This window comes from Lepisosteus oculatus, chromosome 23 (genome assembly GCF_040954835.1).
Source record: "Lepisosteus oculatus isolate fLepOcu1 chromosome 23, fLepOcu1.hap2, whole genome shotgun sequence".
Taxonomy (NCBI): domain Eukaryota; kingdom Metazoa; phylum Chordata; class Actinopteri; order Semionotiformes; family Lepisosteidae; genus Lepisosteus; species Lepisosteus oculatus.
This window is the reverse complement of record NC_090718.1, coordinates 2,398,203-2,416,184: the sequence shown is the minus strand read 5'-3', so window position 1 is coordinate 2,416,184 and position 17,982 is coordinate 2,398,203. Positions and strand designations below refer to the sequence as shown.

General features: G+C 50.0%; 2 protein-coding genes across 2 annotated transcripts; one reads left to right on the top strand and one right to left on the bottom strand.

Moving 5' to 3' along the window:
- Nucleotides 1-813: 813 nt before the first annotated feature.
- On the top strand, nt 814-3,401 carry LOC107075719 (zinc finger protein 135-like). Its single transcript, XM_069183117.1, has 2 exons — nt 814-1,971; nt 2,529-3,401. Exons 1-2 carry the CDS (start codon nt 1,434-1,436, stop codon nt 3,254-3,256), a joined length of 1,266 nt encoding a protein of 421 aa, XP_069039218.1. The 5' UTR covers nt 814-1,433; the 3' UTR covers nt 3,257-3,401.
- Nucleotides 3,402-6,185: 2,784 nt separating this feature from the next.
- mboat7 (membrane bound O-acyltransferase domain containing 7) lies at nt 6,186-17,955 on the bottom strand. The gene is made up of 9 exons (XM_006642361.3): nt 17,866-17,955; nt 16,296-16,394; nt 16,056-16,185; nt 14,427-14,553; nt 13,920-14,076; nt 12,784-12,979; nt 11,071-11,223; nt 10,406-10,582; nt 6,186-10,003 (listed from the first exon to the last, which is right to left on the bottom strand). The coding sequence occupies exons 2-9, from the start codon at nt 16,369-16,371 to the stop codon at nt 9,637-9,639; spliced, it is 1,383 nt and encodes a 460-aa protein (XP_006642424.2). The 5' UTR covers nt 16,372-16,394; nt 17,866-17,955; the 3' UTR covers nt 6,186-9,636.
- Between the last annotated feature and the right edge of the window lie 27 nt (nt 17,956-17,982).

Sequence of the window (17,982 nt, the reverse complement as noted above, 5' to 3'; positions counted from 1 at the left end):
GGAGCAGCTCCAAGTCAGAGAGGCCAAGGTTATTTCGACGAATTTTGTGTCCGCTGAAGGAATATAATTTCTTATTACTTGTCTCTGCCCTGGGATAAACATTCACCCAAGTTCGGCACAAACACCGTCCAGAGAACTGGCACACCTGATTTAGCTTTCAAAATCTTTCATGTAACGCGTTTATAAGTCACATTATGCTTAAAGACTGAGATTGCAGCACAGTTTCTTTATATTTAAAAGATTAAAAAACTAAATTAGGTTAATGGGCTCCGTTAATAAGTACAATATAGAAATAACGGGATAATCTATTCGTAATTACGAGATACACATTAAATATTTAGTTTTCCTTGATGGCAGCAATGCGCTACCATATTACGGAACATAAATTTGAAAAAAGCGTAACATATAACTTTAGTTTAATTTTATGCGAATACAGTATTAGTAGAATAGTAACTCTCACAATACTCAAAATAATGACACGTTCTTTATTTTAAATAACTATTGATACATTAATTTCCACTAATTTGAAAATAAAAGTGACGATTTCTTTACGTCTTGTCTCTATTCTGCCCACAATCGAGAAAAATAAATGGGGTAAATAAAGATAAGGTCCGCACAGTTTTCGTGTTCTTACATTTAGAATACTTTTTAGATACGCCCTTACGTTTATTTTAAACTGTTCGAACATGAGTTTCTTCATTGTTTGTATATAATATCGTCCATGTATAATGATTAAGTCAATGATTAAATCATATTATTTTTAATAGGATAAAAAATTAACGCAACACCTATTTCTTCGTAAGCTTACTAACCTTAGGGATAAATTAAAATGGTGAACGTCATCTAAAACCGACATAGAAGAGGGATCATTCTTCTCTATTTTGATTGGTCCATACATGTCGCATGTATAATGACGTCCTGCAATCCTTCCGCATACAAAATAGACCGTGCTTGGGTTGCACTTATTTCCAAACATACAGGAATTCCTGCGTGTTATTACCGTGCCTTTACACGCATGTACCAAATGTGAGGAATCGTGTGGTCGAGGTTAAGAATATAAGGGACAGAGCCCATTTTCAAGGGGAAAAACGACTTTTAGCTGTCGCCTGCTATACAAAATGGAAAACCTCCGATTATACCGCTTTAGGGAGCTCCGATGATTGAGCACAGCAATGCAAAAGAAACTGTTATCCGCGCCTTTGAAGAGAGCTCAAGTTCACCTCTGCAGGACATAGAGAAGTGTCCCCGGAGCAAAACAAAATGCAAAACTATCAGCTGACGTTTTGCGAGCATCGTCTTGCAGGATAGTCCTATAGACAATGTAGTGTCATCTTGTATCGATCCTAGTCTCAAATGTTCTGAATAACAAAACCCAGGCCCAGGGTATACATTGCACTCCAACAGAAATATTAATTTATTTTGCAAAACCTGATATGGAGGCGAGTATTTCAGCTTCCCTTTTACACGACAGCCTCTCTTCTACCGTCGAGCGAGCCGTTCGGTCAGCGGTCGAGACCGTGTTGTGCGAAACGATGAGGTTCGTCTGGGGCCAGCTGAGCGACTTCCAGAACGCGCTGACGCAGAAGGACGTGGAGAACGCGAATCTAAAACTGATTCTGGGGGAAACCCAGACGGAGCTGAAGGCGCTCCGAGAGACCGTGGAGCGTTCCCCTCATCCAAGACCCCCGGTCACTCCAAACCCGGACGGCAGTGAAGCCTTCGCTCCGTCCTCCTCCCAGCTCCACAATGGCGCCGAGGGGACCGGCTACGGTCACTGGCCCCGCCAGTCGGGCACGACGCCGGACGGGTGTCCAAACACGCTGCGTTTAAACACGCTGTTGACAGCCTCCGTTTCCAGCGATGCTCAGACCCCGGACGTTTCGGGGGCGGGCGGAGTCCAGCCGAGATGGGATGCCGCGGCTGGGGCGCCTGACTGCGCCGAGACGCAGAGGACGTCTGCGCCCAAACGAGGTAACAGGCGACCCCGCCCGCACATCACACACGAGAGCCCTTCCCGTTCTGAAAACCGGCCATTTCCAGACAGAGACCCCTTTCAGTTGCTTTGGTGTGCCAAGTTTAGAAACAAGATGGTGGGGAGCCGCGATGCGTCGGAGTGCGCTGCGCTGTTCCCAGTGCGTCCAGTTCTCAGAAGCTGCAGGGTATTTTATTGGGGGTGCTGTCTGTGTGGAGTTTGCATGTTCCCCCCGTGTCTGTTTCCTCCAACAGTACAAAGACAGGATGGTGGGTCAACTGCCTTCTGGGAAAGCTGGTCCTGGTGTGAGTGTGTGTGTCCTGTGATGGACTGGTGTCTCGGCCAGGGTGTACCCCGCCTTGTGCCCGTTGCTTGCCGTTATGGGCTCAGGCTTCCCCGCACCCCAGAATTTGTCAGCAGCAGGTTACAGAATGGCCAGGTGCCGCTGTCTCTTCGGGGAATCTTTGCTTCGTGCCCCCGTGAAACTCCGCCCTTCTCCTCGCTGCCCTAACTTGATTTATTGATTTTTGTTTTGTTTTGTTTTTTTGTTTTGAAGACGCCGGAGAGGTCCTCAAGCACATCACGCCTTCTGAAGTCCACCTCTCCGGGCGCCGCGGCGGGGCGGAGCTGCCCCTGTGCCCCGGGGAGGAGTCCCTGCCCGCGGGCGTCCTCGTGAAAGCGGAGAGCCCCGAGCCCCAGCCCAGCCGGGTCAAGGAGGAAGAGGCGCCACCTGGGACTGGCTGGAGCGGTTTTCCGCGCATCCTGCCTTGTAGTGAAGGCTCTGGCCCGCCCTGGGCTCCGGCTCAGTCGGAACCGGAGCATCAGCGCGCCGCGGGGCCAGATCCCAGCACGCCGCCGGTGGCGAAGGAGTTCGAGTGCGAGCTGTGCGGGAAGACCTTCGGCCAGCCGAAGTACCTGAAGCGGCACCGGCTGGTGCACACGGGGGAGCGGCCCTACCGCTGCGCGCAGTGCGGGAAGAGCTTCAGCCTGCCGGACAGCCTCAAGCGGCACCGGCGTGTGCACACCGGCGAGCGGCCCTACGCCTGCGCCGAGTGCGGCCGCAGCTTCAGCCAGGTGCACACCCTGCGCGACCACCAGCGCATCCACACCGGCAAACGGCCCTTCCACTGCGCCGAGTGCGGCAAGAGCTTCAGCCGGCTCAGCATCCTGAAGGAGCACCGCCGCATCCACACCGGGGAGAAGCCGCACCGCTGCCCGGCCTGCGGCGAGACCTTCCGCTACCTGAGGACCTTCAAGAGGCACAAGCAGGGGCACCTGGGATAGCAGCGCTCGCTGGGGGGGCGAAGACGACATCTTCGTTTTGTTGCTCCGGAACTCCCTGCAACTCCCAAGTTCCGCCTACGTCCGTATCTTTCAGCTTCATTGGCTTTTTATTCAAGAAACAATATTAAATTCAACATTAAATTCATGCCAAAGCAGTTATATTTTATTGAATGTTTATACTGGTTTAACAGCTATAAGATAGTTTAATCATATTTTTTTCTGAGGTCTCAGGAATTTGTCTTGTTATCAAAGCTGCTGCTTTTCCGTGCACGGAATCTTCCCAAACGTACAAACGGTCCAAATAAACGTTACCAGAGGAGAGCAAGACAAATTATTCATTGTAGCTGAAAATAATTAGCTGGGACATGCCATGTTTTTCAGATTTGCGTTAGTTTTATACAGAGGTGAATAAGTACATTAACCTATCTTAATTGCTCGGTCCAGGAGCTGTAAGAGTTTATAATGGTGGCATGCAAACAATTTCTTCTTCAGCACGGACGCTGAAACACGACCCAGAAGGCGCAAGTGGACACCCTGTGGAAGTGCATTTGGAAACGAGAGCGGGAGACCCTTCTATACACACAGAGTGGTGGGAGTCTGGAACAGGTTGCCCAGCTGTGTGGTTAAAGCCGACGCCCTGGTTTCTTTTAAAAAAAACAGACGGGATAGATACTGGTATCGATGAGCAAGTCGGAAGTTCCAGAGGGGCTGGCGGCGCTCTCGTTTGTAATGGTTTTTAGGTTCCTATAGTGGGTTAATAGTCGGACCTGGACCTTCTGCCTAGCCTGACGTCATCAGAGCGCACAGCCTCACGCGCGCAGTTAGCGCATCCGGGACTCGACGCCTAGTACTAACGAGCTTTTTTTTATTTTATTATACAAAAACGAAAACTTAACAACCGAGGGCATATACATATGTTGCAACATGACAATACAAAGACAATATCAAATGAACGAAGAAGCGCAGCAAAATAGTTACGTCCCTGTCAACAACATGAAGTTAACCTCACGCGAACATGATTCAAAACTTGAGATTTCAAAGAAGTCCACAGAGACTGAGGGTGTTCGCCCCGAGTACTCCCAAGGCATGGAAATAAAATTCAACGACCATTTTAGGTTTAAAAACGGACATCTTTGGATGTAATACGTTAGCGTACACTGACTGATCGTTCCTTAATTATTTAAGAAGGTGCTATATAGAGCATATGAGTGAAAAAACTAGGTTGTCCGCGTCTCACAAAGGATTTCTCGGTGTACATTCGCGTTCGCCTTTATCGTGCAATTAATTTCCTGTTCCGCTCCCAAATGAATGATTCTCATCACCGAGGACGCTAAAGGCTGATAATGATCGAGATTCTGACAAAGATCCTACAGCTGGCGCTCTTTAGTAACAGTTTTAAGTTCTACGTGTTAAGTTTTAGTTAAGGGCTTTTCTTGCAGGTGTAAATGCAGCTGCGGTGTGAATATGTATGAAGTACGCAACTCAAACGAAATTATGCTGGTTGAATGTACGTTTAGGGCTCTCCGACGAGGTGCACATGAAGTAACTGGACAGAGAAACATATATTTATTACAGGTCTTTTGTTAATTAAAAAAAAAGGAATTAGCTCGGGCTCATTTCGAAGGTCTTGCTAAAGCTTAAGTCGGCGTGCCGAATGCCGCGATAACGTTTTCCAACCCGGCTCAACCCCCGGCCCGGAGAGCCTACAGACAAGGGCAATGTGCGAAATCGCACGCCTTCTCAACAGGAGCGTGGCCCCCTCGTCGGTCCAGGCAGCCCGGGTAAGAAAGAAAAAGAGACGCCGGAGGGGCGATCGCTGGTGGCGGAGAGCGAGGTGAGCGCGGCGCGTCAGGGGGACCGACTGCGCATCAAGACCCCCCAGCGCAGCCGGTAAGACAGCGCGACAGGTGTCCCCGGGACACCGGTCTGCTCCTCCGACTCGTGCCCACTTCCACTCTCGGGTACGCGTGATGTTTCTCCCACTCCTCCACATATGGCATGATTTTTACACGTCAGGACAAAACATCCACACAGCCTTTGTGTGCTCTCGTACGGAAGCGCTTTGCTGCCCGCAAGGAAAAAAAAAAACATCCTGAGCTCTAGCAGCGATCTCGTCAGTGTATGAACAAACCTGTTCCGCTGTGCAATGGCAGTGCCTACAAGCCACCGATAGCTTTGCTGGCCCTGTGGATTAATGTGTTCCTGACAATGTGCCAAGTCGCAAAATACGCACAGACTGACTTTCCCCTGGGGTTCATTTCTAACGAAATCTTACGGTTTCTACTTCATGGAAACAGTTTTAACCACGAGGACACTCACACATGCCCTCAATTTAGAACGGGTGTCGATTCCTCTGTTTAAAACTGAAAGGCAGATAATGATAATGTAGTTATTGTAGGCTACGCGAAATATATATATATATTTCCCCCTTGGTGTAAGCAACGCGCTTCCGTACTGCTTGCGTCCCGCTGTCCCGAGAAGTTTAGCTTTCACCCGCGTGGTGGCGGGAAGTATTTGTATGTGAATCCCTAGCGGACGCGTGAAATAAGCCGGGTATCACCAACGAGCTCCTTTTTCATTCCCATCCGGCTCGCACACAACCAATCGGTGCCCCTGGCCAGATTTCCACGGGCCGCTGAAACCTGAGCAGCTGGAGGAAACCCGCCCTAACGCGGGGAGCACATGCAGGCTCCACACACACAGCACCTCAGGCCCAATACTGAAGCCAGTGCCTCGGCACTGCCACTCGGCAATGCTAACCACTGCCCCACTCTGCTGGCCAGATGTCCATCAGTGGGCACAAAATATTTCCAAGTGCCGAGCAAGTCTGGTTTCTTCTCACCCCAAACGAAGCTGCATCGCCCTGCATGTGCATGTTTTTCAGGATTGTGGTTTGCAGGACTCTCGCCAGCAAGAAAAGACTGAGACATTGTTATATATCAAAAAAGGCAGCTGTGTATTTCACCGACAAGTGGACAAGAATACAAATGTTCACTATGACAAAGAGCCGAACAACTTACAAAAACAGGGCCGAGATGCCGGTCTGAAAGCACAGGAGTGTCGTCTGGAAAATATAGAGAGGTCTACACCACTGTGCGGTTATCGAGGCTTTAGGGAAAAACACTGCCTGCTTGGGGACATCTGAGACCGCGTCGTTCTCTCTGTGGGTGTGTGTGATAGCTTTCAGGGACAAAGGGTGTGTTGTAGAAGTGAAATGTGCAAAATGGAGGTCCTCTTATAGATGGTCCCTAGTTAGATTGGTCTGATTTTAAAAATGGGACAGGTACCCCCCTCCCAAGGTGAGTCTTGTGTCCTGTTGCCAAGTGGGAGTATCTAAATCTGAAACAGGAGGCAAGCTTTTTGTGCCACAGATGCAGGACTGGTCATAGGTAGGTCAATCTGTCGTGCGGAATTGTGCATCATATGCCCCATTTCCCAGGGTTAAAACCTGGGAAAGAGTGGCGCTTTACATAAAGGGCGGTAGGAGCGTGGAACAAGCTGCCCAGCCAGGTTGTTGAAGCCGACACCCTTCTGCCACGAAGTGGCTGGATTAACCACTAATACCCAATGGATAGATGAGGAAGGGCCTCCTCCCTTTCATAACCTTTCTTACGGTCTTAATTCGGAAGGACGAATGTTAAGGCGAACGCTCTCGTGATAAACTGCTCTTTGTTCGCCTAGAGGTTTCTAAAGGGGACTGGGATCCGGACGGCAGGCCGGGTTGGGTAACGGTTCAATCCCAGGCTGCTCGGCGCTTTGCCCGTGCTGCAGGACGACCTGCCTCACAGTCCCATTTGAACACGGGGTGACCTCCCCAGGAAGATGGTGATTGTGGGATCATTCAAAACGGAGCTTCCCTGCATTGACTGACCTTCTGTAACGATGGCAATTTCACAATGATCTGTGCGATCAGTACTAGAGAAATGGCAAATCGCCACCTTGTGTTGGGAGGGGGAAGTGTTTTCTTCCAGGACCTTTACAGTGAAACGCACTGTAGAAACTGGCATAATTGTATTTGGTGCTGAACACAGATTTGACATCTTGGTGCCAATCTTTAAGTGTTCATATTACTTCTAACACTGGCATGCTTGGCATCGAGACTCTTGGCACCAAAGACATGGGTGACACCTAAGGGAATGATTAAGAAAGACAAATACAGAACGTAACAGAGGAACAAAACACTTGCGATTCTACTATTAGAGCAGGGGTCCCCAATTCTGGTTGTGGGGATCCACTCTCCTGCTGTTTTTATTCCATCTGAGCCCCTCAGTTTAATAAATTAACCCTTAATGGATCTCGTAACGAGTCTGTTTCCGAACTCTTTGTTTTTGGCTCCTGAACAAGTCGCAGGCTGCCTCTTACCTGCTGTGGTTCTGAAGGAACTTAAAATCTCCCACTTTTGAGTAGAAAGACAATAACTTACAAGGGTTCCAACCAGGAAGAGCTCAGCTTCATGGATATAGGCAGGTGTGTGGGGTCACCCAGGACCAGAATTGGGTGACCCCCTGCTTTAGACTGCAGCCCCCTCATTCTTTGCCCTTTTCATCTGTGACAGAGCATGCTGGGAGCGGCACAATTTCAGGGCATGCAAAAAATTCACCCTACAATCCCAGACCTCTTTCAGATCTCTCTCTGTCTCCCTGCTCTCTCCTGGATACTCCAATATGTTCTTTACTTCTTCACTGGGTCAACATTAAAGGGCCACAAACACACGTTCGCACCCAGGCACTAAAGATCCAACCTGCGTCTTGCAATCATGTTTAGATTGTGTAGCTTAAAACACAAGTACATATCTAAACCTCTTAACTCTCCTCTTTGTGACCGAACCATAGAACTAGAGCTCCCATAGTTTACCAATGAGTACTTCTGAGGCATTCTGGGATTTGTAGTCAAAACCAAAAACCAATGACGTATAAACCTCCCCTTTGTGACTTAACTTTAGAACTACAGCTCCCATTAGGTAATTTTTAAGGCATTCTGGAATTTGACGTTTTAAACATATATTCTCATTTCCATAACTGTCATCTTGCTTTTTCATACAAAATCTTTGTTTATGTAAGGAACTGCTGTTTAATAACAATGCACATGATGCTCAGTGTAACTCAGTGTGGCTTAATGCACAAAGATTAACTGGCAAGTGCTGCTCTGTATGGCATTTTGGTCTCTGTAGTCCACCAGGCTCCACTGTCCTACACTTGATAAATTAAACATTCTTCACCTCTCCAGTAACACAACAGACACACAAGTGGATGACAACGCCTATCTGCCATCAACATTAATGCCTGCCGTATGGCAAGGAATGCTGGGAGGTGTAGTTTTCCTACTTTACTGGTGATCTTCCTATGCCTTCCCCTAAAAAATATCGGGCTCTGTCTCCTTTCCCTTTTAGAAGTGTAGAAATAGCTGCATTAAAAACACTTGTCACCTGAAACTGGCACTTTAAAGGCAATATCCTAATGTTGTGCAGATCGAGTATAAGCAGCAACAGATCTGGGGGAAGTCTGGATATAGAATTTGAATCTAGAAGCTTAACATACGTATCCACATGAGCCGATCTGATTCCCAAGTAAACCCGATGTTACCCCCACTGGAACGTGGAGAATCAGACTCAGATCTGAGCAGGTTAGTAGCTGCACTCTGAATGATTTTTTCACTCGTCCTCAGGTAGCACGTCTGAAATAACTTCACGCTCCACCTGAAAAGTTGCCCAGCGATCGTGTGACAGCGCTTTGACACTTTTACTCCCCCCGCCTCCACAATTGTTCGTTCCGAGCCAGAGAACGGAGTGATTAGTGCCCAGATTTCACAATGCAGTGATCAGTAACCCTTGAAATACTCAGACTGGGGGCTGAGGGCTTTGAATTTCTTGAAGGGGGCTCATGAAAGAAACCGTTCTCGTCATTCGTCTCCAGTGACGGGAGTCACGTTGACTTTTTTTTCCTTATTCACCCTTTCCGATTTTGTTTAAGGTGAAGGGAGTGTGCCTTCATTAGAATTGTGACCGTCACCACACAGGCCACTAATGCTGCCCCACCCCTTCCTCTCTTGACCCTGCAGTAGGCCGTGACCTTCGGAGGCCCGATCTCAATTAATTAATTATCAATTAACCCTCTATGGCCCTTAACATCACAAAAGTCCACACGCACAGACCCACCGACACAAGCGCTACAGGAAACCGCGCTTCCTCGGCCTACTTTCCCAAGCCCTGCTGGGAACTGCTGTTATTAAAGCCAAACATTGCGCTACTGTAAAAAAAACAGAAAACATATGCAACACCATTTCCGCCGGGTGTAGTCCCGGATTGCACGGCATGCTGGGAGTTGTAGTTTTTGTGCCAGTGTTTGCTCCCACCCCACCCCCCACCCCCGCCATCCCCCTCCCTATTTCCGGAGCTCCTCCTTCTTCTCCCCGTCCCGCGCTCTCCCCTGGCCAGGCCCCAGCAGGGAGCCCAGCCCGATGCAGCCCGCGGCGACGAGCTGCATGCAGAAGTAGACGGAGCTCCAGTACCTCAGCGTGTCCTGGAAGGACAGCAGCACAAAGCCCATGCACATGTAATCGTAGGCCCTCATCTTGAGGAACCAGTGGGTCCAGTCGAACGCCGCCTGGCCCCGGGGCCCCAGCCGGGCCCGCAGGCTGCGCTCCATGGCCGACTCGGCCGCCATGCACAGCGGGATGGTCAGGAAGGACATGTAGTAGCCTGGGTGGAGGCCGTGCCAGTAGGCGCTGATGAACATGGTCCAGGCAGCCCTGAGAGAGAGAGAGAGGGAGAGACACGTCTCACTGCAGCGGAGACTCCTCAACTGACTTCCTCGGCCCTTGGGATCCAGCTCCCACAGTATCCGATCTGGCCATGGGGACGCAGGCATTGCACAGCTCACACACTGGGGCAGCGTTTCAGTCCCTCTGTGCTGCTACTGATATCTGGTCAGCGATCTAGCGAAAGCATTTCTTGTTTCGGCTGCTTGCGGTTTTCACTGAGAGGGGGGAGGACGCTGGCGACTGGGGCTTAAAATCGGGGAGAGGCCAACGAGAAGGCCGGGGGGTTAATATAGACAGTGGATAAAGCAGTCAGGCACCCCGTGTGAGGCGGAGACGACGACAGAGAGAGGAGGGAGCGCACACGGACGCACACTATGCAGCCGGCGGTACCTGAGGACGTAGGGCCTGAAGGGGGCGCTGGTGTAGATGTACTGGTGGAGCCACCACTGCACGGTCATGTTCCAGTACTTCATGCCGTGACGCACCTTCACGCAGAAGTCCGTGTTGTAGCAGTCGATGTTCCTGATGGTCTCGAAGTCATAGAGCACCGGGGCGTCTGCCGGAGCACTGAAACAGAGCACGGGCAGCAGCACGTGACGACCCTGCAGTCACACTCCCACAGTGTTATTACAGTCCGGCACACAGAGCTTAATATCGCCCTGTCCAGAGAAAAACACAATGCTGCACTGTAATAACCCTGTAATAACATATCACCTGTGTTATTACTTTCTAGCTTTATATCGCATCACTTGGCCCAGAGACTGTACTGGCACCCAGATATTGTGTTCCACTGTCATAACATGGTAATACCATGCCCATAGTGTTATTACAGTCTAACACACACGTGGCTTAGTAATAACTGTGTAATAACACATCCACAGTGTTATTCCATTAGCCGTGAACATTTCAGGAACAAAACCCTGCTGAATAAAGAGGACGGGGGGTAGGATTCACAGACATATGGAGCTGGAATAAGTGGGGAAATCATCAGGCACAGCTTGGCCTTGTGCACCGCGCAGGGACAGATGCGTACGCTGCAGGCCCGGCTCCCGCACCTGTACTGGACGGTGGGGCCGCCCCCGGATCGGGACGCGGCCCCCACGGGATAGGCCCCCAGGCCCGCGCTGATGCAGCTGGCCTCCGCCGAGCACCAGGCCGCGTAGAACCTCATCCGGAACACGAAGAAGATGGCCGTCATGTAAAACAGCCTGGAGACACACAGGGAGAGAGGGGGAGGAGGGTGAGGAAGGTGCAGGAGTCTTGCACACTCACACGCAGACCTGTCATGATCGCCATCCCTCCTCTAGAGGGCGCTCCGGCCCTTCTGTGTTTTAGTTTCGTCATCACGTACACCTGTCCCTGGCTTCACCGGTACTATTTAAACCTCGTGCCTCTGATGCCTGGCGCTCCGCAGTGGATGACGGACGCCCAGAGGCCCGCCTAGCGTCAAGTCACCCCACGCCCGCGGCTTGAGGGCACAAGCTTCTGTTCGGCGTCCTGACCCAGCTGAGTCCGGGGCTCGGAGTGCCTGGCCTCGTCACTCCCTTTTAATTTCCTAGTTCCTTGTCCCTGTTCCTGTTTTTAATCGTCTTGTCCTGGATGGATCATCTGGTTTTGAATTTTGGACTGTGCCCTGAATTTCCTACACTGGACAGTTTTTAGACTTGTTTGCTTGCTCCCATTCCAGAACTGGGAGTGTCTGAGAGATGGAGAAGGAGGGTGAGGAAGGTGATGATTTCTGATTGTCTGAGGTTGTGAGTAAATCCGATCACTTCCAGCTGACAACCGTGGGCACAGGGCAAGTTATTGTGCCAGAACATAAGAGCATATCTCACTGTCTTACTGCGGACGAGCCTGGTTTTTCAAAACCCGACTGTACTTTTTTCCCCATGTTAAAAAAACTGCGATTCTTTGAGGAAAACCCAGTCTGTGGCACAGTGAAAGCGTGGAAATGAATCCTTCCCCCTCTGAGCGAGTATACCAATGATTTTGTTTTCTTTCGGTTTACGATAAGATGACTTTATTGGCCATATGCAATTTAAGAGACTGAGTGCAGACGTTTTATAGTCATGTTTCCCCTCCCCTCTAAGGCCTATTTATGTATTTTGTTGTATCATACACATTTGTGAAGAAAGTAAATAGGCTGATTGTCCAGTGTAATATACTGCAAAGTAAAGGGCAAAACTGGGTACACAAGCAATCACTAGCAGGAGCACTGTTGAAATTCCTGAAAAGCCTAATAATTGATTCCCGGTTTGTTCAGGCGGACGTGCTCCCAAATTAAAGGTTTCATTCTTTTCGTGCAATTGACTCAAGTCATCATCCAGCCATTTAAGAATCTAGATCGTCCCATGTATTATATGTGGATTTAAGTTTAATACCTCTGGGCAGGGTTAAACTTGCCTTAACATTCTCAATGCACTCCAGGTTTGCCCACAAGATAGTTTGGTCCCGTGAGGGAAATTACAGAAATGAAGACAAGCACACCCAACGTCAACACCCAACACGCCCACTATCGGCAAGCCTTGAATAAAATGAATTTTCGATGAACCCCACGATCAACCCAAATCAAGTCGCAGTGCGTTCATGTGAAATTCAAGCTCGAAGACACTACTGCCCTTCCGAAATCAGATTCCAGATCAGATTCCTGGTGTATGCCGTTGCATAGATCCGGGAATTTTAAAGTGTGACTCGGACAAAAAAACAGAACCAGACAGGAAGACGAGATACGAGACAAGAGACTGAGGCTGTGGGGTCGTCATGCCCACCGGTACAGGAAGTGGCGTTCCAGGAAGCTGTCCGTGCGCACGTAGGCAAGGGGGAAGAGGGCGTTGGCACCCACAAAGAGCGCGGCGTAGACGGGGACGAAGCGCAGGCGCCGCAGACAGGGGTCCCAGCTCGGGATGGAGAGGGGAGCCGACTGGTGGACCCAGTCGCTGTAGGTCTGGAAGCGGAAGAATGGGCCTGTGGAAGAGACGGATCGAGGGAGAGACGGGGACAAATCTCAAATCGGTGTGTGGACATTCGTTGTCGGACAGGTGGTAGGGGTGGGACTGTATCAAAAGTAGCTCGTAAGCCACAGCAAAAAGAAGTATAGGAGCTTCCCAGGAGTGTGTCTACAGGCCATCTAAAGCAGGCAAGTGGCTCGCTGTATAAAGAGATCTGAAATGTATGTAGCACGAGAGACTTGACATGAATGGGAGACTTCAACTTCCCACACAAAACATGGGACACAGAGATGGGGAATACTGAAGGTCAAACTGATATCCTGGTCACGTCCTAGCCCTGTTTGTAAAGCCCTCCGCTAGGACGGATGCTTTTGCGGGCCTATACCCTTCAAACCGTCAGGACATAATTAACACTGGGTTAATTGGATGTAGTAGCAGTACACTAGCAAAGGATTATTGCTGTTATCACTAGCTGATTGGGACTCGTGTGATTGGCAAGTTACAATAATGGCCAGGATGCCGGGGTTACACCCCTAGTCTTTTCAAGAAACACCCTGGGATTTTTAATGACCACAGAGAGTCAGGACCTCGGTTTTACGTCTCATCCGAAAGACGGCGCCTGTTTACAGTATACAGTGTTCCCGTCACTATACTGGGGCATTAGGACCCACACAGACCGCAGGGTGAGCGCCCCCTGCTGGCTCCACTAACACATCTTCCAGCAGCCGCCTTAGTTTTCCCAGGAGTCTCCCATCCAGGTACTGGCCAGGCTCACACTGAGCTCCAGTGGGGCTGCCAGCTGGGAGCTGCAGGGTGATACAGCTGCTGGCTGAGAAAAGAATAAATCACCTCCGGAGAGACAGCTGGGATATCAGCAGTGCCTAGCTCTTGAGAAAATGGAGGGAAACCCTTACAAAGGGATTTAAGGTCAACACAGACTCACAGTCTGTACTCACCAGTCATGATGCCGATGTAGCAGTAGCTATAGGAAATGACATCATAGAATGAGGGCTCCTGGGTCAAGCCACCAATGACTGGAGACTTGGTGAACGAGCTCACTTCCTCTTTCTTAGCCAGGTGGAAGGCCCGCACCTCATTGGCTAAGCTGACCATCTGAGAGGGAGGGAGGGGCAGAGAGAGAGAGACAGCCAGAGATGGAGTCAAACAGGGAAAAGGAGGTCAGGCAGCAATTTCGTGGAGGTCGTGGGTAACGGGCATACATGTGCACGCTGGCCGATTGATTGGAAATAACCTGGAGAGAAAGAGGAAAAAACACACAAGGGTACAAAGGATGCAAAGGCCGGAAAACACGCGGGCAGACATCTGTCCTGTACGTAAAGAGTCAAAGAGAGATACACAGAGACGATGATGACACTCGAGGAGCCAGACAGGCAGGAAGACACACAGAGAAACCCACTGAAACAGACCACTGTGCCCACACAGATTCAGACAGCCTGACAAACCTTAAGGGTGAGCAGCAGCAGCACGGCGTTGGTGAAGGGGGTCGGGGAGGGCAGGCCGAACCAGGTGACCAGCCGGAAAAACAGCAGGTAGAGAAACGTCCAGCCAAGAGACAGCGAGGGAGCGAGCCTGGAGAGAGGGCAACAGGTGGGAGGAAACAGAGGTTAGACTGGTAACGAGGGGCCGCGCCTGACCCTGGCGTCATGGGTTGAAGGCTGGGTCATGTCACTAGGAGATTCTGATTGGGATTCCTCAAACGGAAGTGCACAGTGGCCTCTCGGGTGCTGCCAGGAATGTGGTGTTGTCAGGGAAGGATGCATCTCTCCTCCAATCGGTGTGGGGCTGTGGGGGAGGGATGCATCTCTCTTCCAATCAGTGTGAGGCTGCAGCTGACAGACGCATCTCGCCTCCAATCACCAGGGAGCCTCCGATATGGGGGCTTTGCTGCCTGTGATGTGTCAAAAGACGATTGGCTCATAGGTGGGTGGTCAGAGCCTGTTTGCACTTCCTCAATCTCTCCTGTGTGCGGTCACAGGGTTCATCGCTGTGAGGCGAGACATGCAAAACGCAAAAGCTGGCGATTCCAAAATTGGGCAGTTATCATAAAAACACACAAGATTCTAAATCTTTTTTTCAAGCAAGGGTGTAAGTCAATCGGTTAAACAGGAAAAAAGTGGCGTGCTTGGCAGCCTTGTGCCCACTGGTTGCTGGGATAGGCTCCGACTCTCTCGCGACCCTGAATTGGAGGGAGCAGTTAGAAAATGGATGCAAGGCTGTCACATCTACGTAAACTTGTGGGAACAGCTCAGGTGCAGATTAGGCGAATCGGACCACACCAGTCCACCCCCGATGTGCTCAGGTTTGAGAGCTATTCAAGAAACAGGAAGAGGGCATCATCTCAGCTCATGTTCTTGGGCAGATGTCAGCAGTGGTTTGCCGCAGGGACACCCAGCCCCAACCTATTTTAGGGATTTTGACTCTGGTACAGTTAGCAAACGAGTTGAATGCGCAGATGATCCGAATGTGGTGGGGCCAGAGTTTGGGGTTCGTAGGCCCTGGGCACTTTCACTCCCAAATGTGCATGACGGGTATTTCCGGAACAACATGCTTAATATACTCGATATAGACCTGAGCAAAATGGCCGCCAAGAAGAACCAGCTGACCCGCTTATGGAAAGGGCCTATTCAGTGAAACAACAAGACACAGGTGAGCCGCATCAGAAAACAAATATAAGTGCCCTGGAAGCAGTGAGCCGGCGCGGACGTCAATAAGGTGAATGTGGTTTGGAGGAGAGTACTCAGTACAAGTACTCGGCAACAGCATGTCCCTGCCAGCCTCTGGGAACTGCACAGGCTCCCATCGAGAACTGGCCTTGCTGGTTCTCCTGCTCCGTGTTGTGCATCAGGGAACGAGCTGCCGAAGAATGGAAGGATTTAGGGCACGCGTCCAGCTCTTAATCTGCAATCTGCAGACAAGAGTCTGCTTTACACAAAGAGTGGTGGGTGCCTGGAACGGGTTTCCCCAGACTGTGGCCTCTACCAAACAACCTCCGGTCGGTTTTGTAAGCCGCCTGATGCCCCTTTCTCGCGGGTCATCCGGTCAGGACCTCAGGGGGGGGGTGCCAGTCTCACCTCCAGTTGAACTTGATGATGGCCCATGTGCCCAGCACCATGACCAGAGAGTGCAGGCTGTGGACTCCGCAGGTGGCAAGCGTGATGGCCAAACCCAGGACCAGAGCCAGCAGCTGCTTGACCGCCGGACCTGTTCCGATCGGGAAGATGGGAGAATGTGAGGGAGCCGGACTGGGCACGCTGGCTCCGCTGCAGGCTGCGGTCTAACTGCGTGCCCTCGTCTTCCCGGCGGTCACTCACTGAAGTAGTGGAAGGCAAAGCCGACCGGAATGGAGCCGGCGATGACGCAGAAGTAGACCAGCTCCTCTGGGGACATGGCTCCGCGGGGCCAGAGCTCAGCTGTGAACAGAGAACACCCCTCACTGAGCTGCGCCGTCCTTCAGTATCGCGCTTAGTATTAAACAGTGTTGTTCCGCTCACCAGTTCGCCTCTCAGTACTCTACACACACCTCACTCGACCCACTTTCAGGCAGTAGGCATTACCATAGACAGCACTGAGCACACACTGCACACTGTACAGTACATACCGTCAGCAGCTACATCATCCTGCAGCTCCCAGCTGGCAGCCCCACTGGAGCTCAGCAGTGTGAGCCTGGTCAGTACCTGGATGGGAGACTCCTGGGAAAGCTGAGGCTGCTGCTGGAAGAGGTGTTAGTGGGGCCAGCAGGGGGCGCTCACCCTGCAGTCTGTGTGGGTCCTGATGCCCCAGTATAGTGATGGGGACACTATACTGTAAACAGGCGCCGTCCTTCGGATGAGACGTAAAACCGAGGTCCTGACTCTCTGTGGTCATTAAAAATCCCAGGGTGTTTTTCAAAAAGAGTAGGGGTGTAACCGGTGTCCTGGCCAAATTTCCCCCTGGCCCTTACCCATCATGGCCTCCTAATAATCCTGGACTGGCTTCATCACTCTGTTCTCCTCCCCACTGAGAGCTGGTGTGTGGGGAGAGGACTGCACACTGGTGGTGGTGGAGATGTTCCCCATTTCCTGTACAGCACTACACTGTATAGTACATATACAGTTTCACAGACTGTACACTCTACATATACAGTACATGCACTGTTTCACAGACTGCAAATGCACTACACTGTACAATTTCACAGAGTGTGCACAGACTCACACAATTAGTGTAAATTAGTGAAACAGTGAATGTGCTGTACAGTGTAGTGCGTGTGTAAAGGTTGTACAGTACATATACATTTTCTCTAGTTTGCATTAATTGTGTGAGGCATTTCACCATTTATAGCTATATCGGGTTTTTTAAAATGTTTAAATTATAAATACAAAGTCGAATGTGCAATATTAAACGTCATGGTTTCAAGCTCAGAGAGCAAAACAAATGTGGAAACTTTGCAGGGGAAAGAACAATGTAAAGCACCATACATTTATTGAAATAACAAGGCGATTCTTTACCACGTACAGTGCTTTATAAGAGTTGCGTAGCTGACACAGCTCATCAGAGATTGTAATTCGAGATAATGGAGATTGTAAGATATCTAACCGGGTTTTACAAAACCGCAACAGTTTAGATTACATTTAATTTTTTTTTATAAAACAAAATCCAGCACCTTTACAAAATAAAACAGGCGCCGAACTAGAACTAGTTTTGAAAATGATAAGATACAAGAGGAATACGCGTTTCAATCAATGAAAACTTATTCATGTTTATTTAAAATCGCTATACTGTATATTGACCCCATATCAATGAACCACCTGTACGAAATTCTCAGAAAATCTATTTCTAATCCACAGTTTTCTCATTTGATTCGGATACTTCAAAGACAATATCAGTTATGATTGTTTCACTCACCGATTCAGATACGTGCTCTAACCTTTGATTATTAATTCCTGCAAACGTCGATCGGCCACTTCCTACAATGGACAGCAATTTAAACCCAGACTCCAGGAGAAATACCGCCCCGTAATC

Coding starts and splice junctions, on each gene's coding strand:
- LOC107075719 (XM_069183117.1), top strand. CDS start 1,434: ATGGAGGCGAGTATTTCAGCTTCCCTTTTACACGACAGCCTCTCTTCT. Junction 1,972..2,528: donor GACGTCTGCGCCCAAACGAG/GTAACAGGCGAC, acceptor TTTGTTTTGAAG/ACGCCGGAGAGGTCCTCAAG.
- mboat7 (XM_006642361.3), bottom strand. CDS start 16,371: ATGTCCCCAGAGGAGCTGGTCTACTTCTGCGTCATCGCCGGCTCCATT. Junction 11,224..12,783: donor GAACGCCACTTCCTGTACCG/GTGGGCATGACG, acceptor GTGTGTCTCCAG/GCTGTTTTACATGACGGCCA. Junction 10,583..11,070: donor GGCCCCACCGTCCAGTACAG/GTGCGGGAGCCG, acceptor GCTCTGTTTCAG/TGCTCCGGCAGACGCCCCGG.